The sequence below is a fragment of the Gnatocerus cornutus genome, chromosome 4 (assembly GCF_029298725.1).
Source record: "Gnatocerus cornutus isolate USDA-ARS CGAHR chromosome 4, icGnaCorn1.1, whole genome shotgun sequence".
In the NCBI taxonomy this organism is placed as follows: domain Eukaryota; kingdom Metazoa; phylum Arthropoda; class Insecta; order Coleoptera; family Tenebrionidae; genus Gnatocerus; species Gnatocerus cornutus.
The window spans coordinates 759785-769439 of NC_142236.1; the positions used below are offsets into that span (position 1 = coordinate 759785).

Sequence of the window (9655 nt, forward strand, 5' to 3'; positions counted from 1 at the left end):
GCGAAGATGATCCGAGAGATGACGCTAAAAAAACTCAATAAAACTTGTCATAACAACTCAACCAAACATTGAGAATCTTAAAAAACCATTCATATCGTGAAAACCGCAACAGAAAACCTCCCACAGATTTAATTTCAATTAAAAAATCGAAAATAAGCGTACAGGAACCTGTATCCCGACACTAATTTGACATTTGACAATACCGGCATAGTGACAGTTGTGACGTTTAAATTTCCAAAACCGTCTCCACAGTTCTGCCCCATGGGAGACCCACAGGAATCAGCCCAGAAGCGCTGGGCCCACCTCCGTAAAGTCTTGGAGAGGCCGGGCCCCTTTTGCCACCCTGAATTCGAGCCGTCACCCGAAATAATGGACTTTGTGGTAACCTCCTGTAAAATCCTAGTTATAGGTGCTGGAGGCCTCGGCTGTGAACTCCTGAAGAATCTCGCTCTGATGGGGTTCAAACAGATCCACGTTATCGATATGGATACTATCGAACTATCGAATTTGAACCGCCAGTTCTTGTTCAGACAGAAGGACATTGGGCAGTCAAAGGCCAAAGTTGCCGCTGCTTTCGTCAATAAGAAGGTTCCAGGGTGTCAAGTGACGCCGCATTTTTGTAAAATCCAGGATTACGATGAAGCCTTCTATAGAAGTTTTCATATAATCGTCTGTGGTTTGGATTCTATAGTTGCCAGGAGGTGGATAAACGGGATGATAATGTCGCTCCTGTGCTACGAAGACGGGGTCCTGGATAACACCAGCATCATCCCGATAGTTGATGGGGGCACAGAAGGATTCAAAGGCAACGCCAGAGTGATTGTCCCAGGAAACAGCGCCTGTGTGGAGTGCACCCTGGACTTGTACCCTCCTCAAGTCACCTACCCTCTGTGCACGATCGCTAACACACCTCGTCTCCCCGAACACTGTATAGAATACGTCAAAGTAGCTCTCTGGCCGAAAGAAAACCCCTTCAATGCAGCCCTCGACGGCGATGACGCCCAACACATCACCTGGGTTTATGAAAAATCCTTGGAACGATCCTCCCAGTTCAACATCCCTGGAGTAACCTACCGGCTCGTCCAAGGGGTCGTTAAAAACATAATCCCGGCAGTGGCCTCCACCAATGCTGTCATCGCCGGGGTTTGCGCGACTGAAGTGAGTTCAACCCCTTAATAATCACCCCTCACTGTTTGTTTTTAGGTGTTTAAAATCGCCACGAGCTGCTGCCTCCCCCTTAACAACTACATGGTGTTTAATGACGTCGATGGGATTTACACGTACACTTACACGGCGGAGCAAAAAGACAATTGTGTGGTCTGTTCTCAAGTACCCCAAACCTTGCTTGTCTCAGATCCTAGTAAAATGAAGTTGAAGGATTTGATTCAGATGTTATGCGAGGACGAACAGTATCAGATGAAGAATCCAGGGCTGACAACTGTCGTGGATGGGAAAAATAAAACTCTGTACATTTCCACCATAAAAAGCATAGAAGAGAAGACTAGGGACAATTTAAATAAGACTCTGATGGAACTGGGGCTTAAGGAAGGCAGCGATGTTATGGTTGCCGACTCTACAACCCCCATGACTCTCGTTTTTACCCTCAAATTTTCAGTGGAGGACGTTGAAATGAAGTAGTGTTGTATAAATAATAGATTCCCACTTTTAATCTCCTAAAACGTGATTCTGTAAAATAAATTAAATTGATTGATATTTCTGCACGCACCCCTCGCGTAGTCGAACGCACCCTTTACATTACCCAAGAAACAGATTCCTGTAATTTGGTTCGCGTCCCGACTAGAGCAGGCTTGTCTTTGGTAATGTTTGTGTTGACACTCCAATTCCCGTCGAATTCGCTTAAATTTCCAGTAACATATCAGTGATACAATGTGAAAACGGCCGTTTTCCTCTCCGTTCGCGTTCACAGCAGCGTAAAATTCACTCCTAGTGTTTTAAAACAGGATGAACTCTGGTGACAGCGAATCCGGAGAATCCAACGGCCAAGGTGAGGATAAGAATATCATAGATAAAATTCTAGGCGAAATGAAGAGCGAATTCAACAAGACTGACAAACCAACGTGTGACGACAAGCAGATCACCGAAACCTCGATGGATTCTAGTCTTTCAAGCAGCATTGCAGAAGAAGTGAACGTCAAGACTGAAGAAAGTACAAACGACAGCGAAGACAAGCCTCGAATCATTCTATCGTTCAAAAAACCGACGGCGGAGTCGCCTGTTCGAGGTTTGAAAGACGTGGCGAAGCGGCCGTTGAGAAAAAGTGGCGGCGTGGAGGACGAAGCCGTGTTGAAGAGGTCGGCGAGGAGGCGCAGTAAAGACTGCAACGAGTCGGTGCTGCAGAGCGCCATCGCGCGGAAGGAGAAGTCGTACAACGAAGCCAGTAAGCCCCAGAGGCTTACCAGACAGTTGAAACCCACGCAGAAGATTCTGGAGAATTTGGCTCTGGCGAAACAGGAAAAGAGCAAATCGGAGAAGATCAAGACGAAGAGGAATGATAGCGACGGGGCGGAAGTCGAGGAGAACGACAGGAACCACAGGAAGCACAAACACAAGCACCACCACAGCAGAAACAACAAGAAGATGAAGAGGATGAGGAGCAACAGCAAAGAATCCGACTCTGATCAGAGCGTCTTGGAGGAGAACGGGACTAGAAGATCGCGACGACTTTCCACAGGGTAATCTAACAGTCTTACCTTTCCCATACTTAAATTAGCTTCCAGGAAGTTCAAAGACGACTCCACTGATAATGATGAGCACAGTTTACAAGATCTGATCAGCGAGGAAAAACCTGAGATTAAAACCGACGTGGTCAGACTCTGTTTATGCACCCAGAAAACTCAATTTTACATGGCTTGTGGCGAGGGTGAGGCCCCCATCTCCAAGATAACTTTACCAAAGTTTGGTTTTAGAACCGACGTACTGTGCCGCTGTCGACAACATCGGCGAGAAGATAGTGGGGTGTAGCCGCCCCATTTCTGCAGAAGAAGCGATGCTGTTGAGGCCTTCAACCAGAGTCCCTTATGCAATATTGTGCGAAGCTCACAGGAACCGGTTGCTGCGCCACAATTGTTGTCCGACGTGTGGCCTCTTCTGTACACAAGTACGATGGTTTGAAATTCAATCCTTGATGGTAAATTGTGTTTTTTGCAGGGTCGGTTTGTGGAATGCGCCTTCAAGCACCATTTCCATCGGGATTGTCAAATTTCTCTTAATAACGTGGAGTGTTGTCCCCACTGTGGGGTTTCCACACCTTCGTATGAAGTTGACATCACCATGCACTCGGCAAAGAGGCCCGTTTTCCTCCCGGAACAAAGAGCCCATTGGTGAGTATCCATACAATACGTGCTTCTTTGGAGATTTTAATTTTTGTATCATCTAAATTCTAGCAGGAAATTTTATTTTTGATATCTTGTCTCATCAGAAGTCAGGTATCGTGACATTGTGGGCGTCTTTTCACTAAAGCAAAAGTACACATTTACATTTTGTTGTGTTTGCGTTAATAACATCAGTTCTTTTCTCTTGTATCAATTTGCAGAATGAAGCCACACGTAATTTTAATCTGTAGTTTGCAATTTCTGTGGTACTAAATTAACAGTGTTGGGGTTGTTCGTTCTTTTGATTTTGGTACGTTTTAGTGTTTCTGCTAGAATGGCTTTTCCCACTAACTGTAAAAATGAAGACGAAATCAAATGTGTTACACCTCCACTGCTTCCACTTGGTGCACTAGACATGCAAAACTCTTTACAATACGGCGACGAGGAGTACGAAATCGCCGACCTAATCACCTCGATTAAAACTGGTGCTACTGAGAAAGTCGCCGTGATCTTAGGTACTTTTAACTAGGAGAGTCTTCGTCTTATAACCAGTGTTCCAGGTTCTAAAACTGTTGATCTTAACACAAAAATCCCCGAATGTAACGAAGGAACCATCCTCCACCTCGCCGCTCAAAAGAGCCAAGTCTCCATCGTCCACATGCTGATAGTCTCTGGGGTCCAACCAGACTCGTTCGACAAAGACCAAAACACCCCCATAATGACCGCCATTGTGGCCAACAACAACGAAATCGTCCAATATCTCATAAAAATCGGCGCCAGCATTGATCTTAAAGTAAGTCTCCCAACTCCACACTTCTCCTCATCAACCTCCTCTTTCCAGGGAACGGACGGCATGACCGCCTTGCACCTCGCCGCAAAAAGCGGCAATTTCAAAGCCTGTGAGTTACTCATCAGGGCTGCCACAACAATTAAAAATTTTGTTAATAGTCAAGATGACGGTGGGTGGACGCCACTGGTGTGGGCGTGCGAACACGGATATGCAGAAATCGCGAATTTTCTTATTAATAAAGGCGCGGATGCCTCACTCAGGGACGTGGAGCACAACGTTGCTTTACACTGGGCGGCGTTCAGTGGCAGTGCGCATATCGCCGAACTACTCTTGAAAAAAGGGTGCGATGTCAACGCTGCCAACGCCCATGGAGATACGCCACTGTAAGTATCGTCACGACAAAGTCATATTGAGATTTTTTTTAAATATAGACACATTGGGGCTCGGCAAGACATGTACGACTGCAATGTCGTGTTGTTGGCAAGGGGGGCTGATGTTACTCTTCTTAATAAAAACAGTGAATCTCCTCTGGACTGTGTGCCCCCTGGTGGAGACTCGTATAGTCCCATCGCGCTGAATATCACTCTGCAGGCGTCGGTCGACTACGGCTCCTGCAGTGTCATCCTATCAAAGTAAGACCATGAAAGTGGACTTCGCGTTTTAATACGATTCTTTGCAGCGATGTTTCCAAAGGGAAGGAAACCAACCCCATCCAGTGTTATAATAACATCGACCAGGAGCCCCAACCCACTGATTTTCACTACATCACAAAGAACTGTGTCACATCCGATGATATCAAAGTAGACACTAAAATAAGCTCGCTGCAGTTTTGCAAGTGCGTGGAGAGATGCGTGGATGATGAGTGTCTCTGCGGGAAGTTATCGGTGCGTTGTTGGTACGACGAAGAAGGGAAGTTGGTACCGGAATTCAGCTACACCGGTAAAGTTCCTTTCGCCCTAACTCCAACTAATTTTTGTCCACACCAAGATTTCTTTTCAACTAATTCAAATTTTCACAGATATTCCCATGATCTTCGAGTGCAATGATCGTTGCTCCTGCAACGTCATCACGTGCAATAATCGCGTAGTACAAAAAGGCCTAACCCAAAGATTCGAGTTGTTCAAATCGCCAGATAAAGGCTGGGGAATCCGTACACTGCGCCTAATCCCCAAAGGCAGTTTCGTGTGCGAGTACGTCGGCGAAATCATCACAGATGTGGAAGCGGAGCGACGCGAAGACGACAGTTTCTTGTTCGATTTGGAGAACAGAGTTTGCAAGAGTGCTAGTGTAAGTCCGTTTTACACCCCAAAAAATCCTTTTATTGTATTTTTTTAGGATATTGATACGTACTGCATCGACGCCAAGTTCTACGGGAACTTCGCTCGGTTCATTAATCATTCCTGCAGCCCCAATCTCACGTCGGTTAAAGTCTTCGTGGAGCACCAAGACTTGAGGTTTCCAAGGATCGCGTTTTTTGCAAACAGAGACATTTGTGGGGATGAAGAGTTGAGTTTTGATTATGGGGAAAAGTTTTGGGTTGCCAAGTACAAATCGTTGTTCTGTCTTTGTGGAAGTTCAGAATGTAGGTATTCAGAGGACACTATTGAATTAACAGTGCAAAATCACCAAAGAAGGTTAGAAGAGTGCGGTTGAGTGTTATGTTGAGTTTTTATTAAGTTGCTAGTGGTTATTGTTTTTTATTTAATTTATTGGTGTTGTTAGGATCTTGCCTTCCTTGTATACTTAAGTAGTTATTCCATTGTGACTTGGACCAGAAGGTTGTTGACTGATTGGAAAGCAATTCTATTTATTTGTAATTTTATGATCGTGTCCACTTCATTTTGTAAACCGTTTCGCACAGTTTTGTAAATATATGTTTCAGACTAGGAGGTGTTTTAATGGAGGAGGAATAATAAGCGCACGCTTTGTAAATAAAAAATTCAAATTATGTGAATATATAACATGTGAAATATTGTACTGTAGCCGCCACCAAATACCGTGTTTATGACTTAACGGGGTCCTAAACTGCACAAAAGGACTAACCACCACAGTACTTGGTTCTTAAATTTTATTGTCATAAATTACAAGATTTAAGAATCAACTACTGTAGTGGTCTTGTCCTTTTGTGCAGTTAAGACCCCAGTAAGTGGAGCTACAGTAAGTGGATTCAACCATTTAGGCCACCTCAGTATACAATCCTCTTTATCAAAATATAAAATCCAGGCTAAAACAACAAAATGGGATTAAACCTAATAAATACAATAAAATCACAAGACAACAGATATGAACCTAAACCTGTTAACAATCTTAGGCGACTAACCTAAACTTTCAAATGCTCAAGCAAGATGAAAGAAATGTTAAACCAGTGCCTAGTACCCCCAGCACTAGCTCCTGGTCACGAGACTACATTTGGAAGCCCAAAACGTGATTGTGGCGTGTTTATTTCTAATGCTTAGGCTCATACTGGTGAAATTCTATAAAATCCCCGTCGTTTCAAAATCATAGTCATTGTGCGCCGCTGTGCTTCGTGAACTTAAAGGCACAATCCTATGATTAGTGTTTTTAAAATTTGTAAGATATGCTTCTACATGATATAAAACGCGAAAAGGCGTTCAATGAGTTGCACCCCCTAGGTACTTACATAAACAATTGACTATAATAGGGAGATAAAAAAACCCACAGAGCTCATAAATCAAATCGAGCTCCATTAAAATTACAAGTGCATGAAGTACTAAAACAATCTGAATGCAGTGGTTAGTTGAGCAAATTTTAAGGACGTTTTGCAGCTGCAATGGAAAGAGATCAAGTAGTGTCTGATCCGAATAGTGACAGACAGCGCTACCAACTGATTTGGGATTTTAACGCCGCTTCGACCATCGGAGAAAGCGGGAGAACTAACTAGTGTCTTAAATTAATTAAACTACGTAATATCAAAGAAATGTCACTAAATTCACGGATGCAGGCAACGCCTTTCTTACCAGCGAAGTTTTTTGTGCGCTTGTTTTACTTCGCTGGCGACCAAAGCGGCACCTGCATCAATAATTGTCAAAATTCGCTGCTTTTGATTTCCGCCAGAGGTAGGAACTGCGATTTTCGTTGTCGGTGGTTCGTCCTCCACAGCATTAAATAAAAATAAATAAACTTAACTACCCCTTAAAGCTAATGTATCGTGTAATTCGTCAGCGGGTGAAATTCCCGAAGGTGTGACTCATTACTCGCCTTAACATATCCCCAAAGTTTCATCGCTTGATCACAGTTTTCTTCAATGTACTGAACTTCCGAAAAGTTCAGATCGTTTCTCCAGTGAAACGGAGCGCTTTTTGTGTCGCGTGTGGTGCTGGAAACTCCACCCACGTCTCTTTTCGTGTGCGAATCGAGAAACTCTCGAACCGCTCGATGGAAGTAGAGGCCGAAGAATTTGAAGAGGTCTTTGATGTGGGTGTAGGGATCCATGCACAGGTCTTCATAGCGGATCGCTCTGAAACAAAGGAAACAATGAGTTTGTTTATTCAACTATTTAATTGATTGCACCCACTGCAACGCCTGCAAGTGAAAGCTTCTTCATGCAAATCCTTGGAAATGTCATGCCGTACCGTTACCTTTCATAAATTCCATCGCTAGTTTTGTTTAATTTGAGTGAAATTTTTTTCGCGATATTGGAAAGTGGGATCTTAAGTTTACTAATGTTCAATGAAAGTTAAGAAAGCATTAGACACCGAAACTCACTTAAGTACGTTTTTGCGCCCATTTCTAAATTACAGTCGACCTTCCATAACTCGAAGTCTGAAAAAAAATTGTATTGAAGTACATAATCCGTTATTAAATTTTAGGGTATACGTTTGTTCTTACAATTTTTTTCATAACATTGTTTTTTAGAGAATTATAAATGTACTCAGTAGCACACACAGTCTTTCATTGTAAAAAAAGAGTTTCAATATTTCAAACGCATTTTTCGCTTATAAATGTGAATCTTCACATCACATATAAATTTCAAGGAAAACACAAGGAAATAAAATAAATTTCGACTAGTAGAAAAATTCGAGTTGTGAAAGTTCGACTGTAATTAGCGCAAAACAAATTGTTTTTAGTCTGAAGAAACTACTAACGGAACTTTATTCCGCTGGGTCACCAGATTTCTAGATTGTTTTGACAGGCTAGCCAAACCCTTTTTCCTCTCAAGCCTCCCGATACAGTTCTTATCTTATCTTATCTCACCTAAACCTGTCAGGGTACAACTTTTTCAGCTGAATGGCGGCACTGTAATCCGCCACCATGTCTGCACAAACTAGATTTGGTTTATCACAATCGGGTTGTCCCGGGCACCAATCCCTGTGCTTCCTGGATTGTAAGTTTCCTCTGGGATCCCTCATCAACAACAGGACTTTGACGTTCAAGCTAAGAACAAGTAATAAAATTGGGGATTGAGTTCCTGCGACTTACTCTTTGTCTTTTAGTAGTTCTTCGGCTAGTCGTAGTCTTATCCTGACTGTCTTCATCGATTGAAAAGGAAAAACTTTGCAGACACTGCTGAGGAAAGTAGCGTTCCAGCAGTACTGAGGAAAAGCCTCGCATAGAGCCCATAGTCGAGTGTTATGCATAAATAAGTACGTGTGCGTTTTGCCATACTCTAAATAATTTTGTAGACGAGTATAATCACAGTTTAGCAGGTTCTTTAAGTTAACAATAGCCGAATCGGCATAGGGAGGTCCCCTGATTTGGATGATCCCATAATCAAGTAATGGTTCATAATGGTAGAAGTTTCCAGGCACCGAATTTATCACATCCCCTAGAAAAGTGGATCCTGACCGCCAAGTGGTTACTATAACAGTCCTAATGGGACGCCCACCAGTAGTCATAGTATAGTCACTAAGTTTCTGGTTTGGTGGAAATGGGTAGTCCTTCAAGCCAGCTCTCACAGCACTATACTCCATCCCAACAATGTCTTTAATCGTGATCGCCGAAGAATTCGAGTGTGCATCCCCTAAAGTCTCCTCGTACAAATCTTCATACTTAAAACGAGCATATCTGGGGGCGTCCTTTTGATTATAAACAACAAAAAAAAGACACACGGCGGCTAGTAACAATACGAAAAACAACTCATTTCTGCGGACCATTATGTCACCATTACAATTCCAAGGGGGCTATAATGGGGGCTGTTTTCCACTGATCAGTTAAAGCAGGAATCTGTAACACCATCACTGGGTAACTTGAGTTTCACTTAGATTTCAGAGTAATGAACGATGAGAGGTAATTTTCGGTATTTTATAACATTTTGGTGTTTTTTATTGCACTGACACACTTTGCGCACCTTTCTGAAGCAATGACAAGTAATTTTCAGGTTTCAGAATGGCGCCCCCACCAATTTCATGGCCAGTTTTCTGTTTTCTGCAAGCTCTTCATCTCTTTCTGGTGCGTTGTGCTTGAGCGCACTCTCTTTGTCCAAAGCTGAGGTCGGACAGGGGCGGATCCAGCATGATTTGCATAGCTCCCACGGTTTAATCAGTCCAATTGCCTTCATTTTTAATTTATTGCC

At 43.1% G+C, this 9655-nt stretch overlaps 3 protein-coding genes across 5 annotated transcripts; 2 read left to right on the forward strand and 1 right to left on the reverse strand.

Annotated features, from left to right (window-relative positions):
- Window positions 1–183: 183 nt before the first annotated feature.
- Uba3 (Ubiquitin-like activating enzyme 3) lies at window positions 184–1713 on the forward strand. The gene is made up of 2 exons (XM_088034941.1): window positions 184–1158; window positions 1204–1713. The coding sequence occupies exons 1-2, from the start codon at window positions 262–264 to the stop codon at window positions 1636–1638; spliced, it is 1332 nt and encodes a 443-aa protein (XP_087891067.1). The 5' UTR covers window positions 184–261; the 3' UTR covers window positions 1639–1713.
- Window positions 1714–1779: 66 nt separating this feature from the next.
- G9a (histone-lysine N-methyltransferase G9a) lies at window positions 1780–6008 on the forward strand. 3 transcript variants are annotated; one of them, XM_088034928.1, is made up of 12 exons: window positions 1780–1868; window positions 2039–2693; window positions 2739–2881; window positions 2928–3118; window positions 3169–3341; window positions 3654–3847; window positions 3893–4125; window positions 4174–4505; window positions 4554–4754; window positions 4802–5061; window positions 5141–5409; window positions 5458–6008. In XM_088034928.1, exons 2-12 carry the CDS (start codon window positions 2044–2046, stop codon window positions 5773–5775), a joined length of 2964 nt encoding a protein of 987 aa, XP_087891054.1. In that variant the 5' UTR covers window positions 1780–1868; window positions 2039–2043; the 3' UTR covers window positions 5776–6008. The 3 variants fall into 3 exon arrangements, with proteins under 3 accessions (XP_087891054.1, XP_087891055.1, XP_087891053.1); XM_088034929.1 differs by having other exon boundaries at window positions 1785–1817; XM_088034927.1 differs by lacking the exon at window positions 1780–1868 and having other exon boundaries at window positions 1875–2693.
- Window positions 6009–6960: 952 nt separating this feature from the next.
- Window positions 6961–9505, reverse strand: LOC148175713 (carbohydrate sulfotransferase 5-like). The gene is made up of 3 exons (XM_088034943.1): window positions 8563–9505; window positions 8338–8517; window positions 6961–7600 (listed from the first exon to the last, which is right to left on the reverse strand). The coding sequence occupies exons 1-3, from the start codon at window positions 9234–9236 to the stop codon at window positions 7282–7284; spliced, it is 1173 nt and encodes a 390-aa protein (XP_087891069.1). The 5' UTR covers window positions 9237–9505; the 3' UTR covers window positions 6961–7281.
- Window positions 9506–9655: the final 150 nt, after the last annotated feature.

Coding starts and splice junctions, on each gene's coding strand:
- Uba3 (XM_088034941.1), top strand. CDS start 262: ATGGGAGACCCACAGGAATCAGCCCAGAAGCGCTGGGCCCACCTCCGT. Junction 1,159..1,203: donor CCGGGGTTTGCGCGACTGAA/GTGAGTTCAACC, acceptor GTTTGTTTTTAG/GTGTTTAAAATCGCCACGAG.
- G9a (XM_088034927.1), top strand. CDS start 1,963: ATGAACTCTGGTGACAGCGAATCCGGAGAATCCAACGGCCAAGGTGAG. Junction 2,882..2,927: donor TTACATGGCTTGTGGCGAGG/GTGAGGCCCCCA, acceptor GTTTGGTTTTAG/AACCGACGTACTGTGCCGCT. Junction 3,119..3,168: donor GTGGCCTCTTCTGTACACAA/GTACGATGGTTT, acceptor TGTTTTTTGCAG/GGTCGGTTTGTGGAATGCGC.
- LOC148175713 (XM_088034943.1), bottom strand. CDS start 9,236: ATGGTCCGCAGAAATGAGTTGTTTTTCGTATTGTTACTAGCCGCCGTG. Junction 8,518..8,562: donor GAACTACTAAAAGACAAAGA/GTAAGTCGCAGG, acceptor ACTTGTTCTTAG/CTTGAACGTCAAAGTCCTGT. Junction 7,601..8,337: donor TTGTACCCTGACAGGTTTAG/GTGAGATAAGAT, acceptor CCTTTGTTTCAG/AGCGATCCGCTATGAAGACC.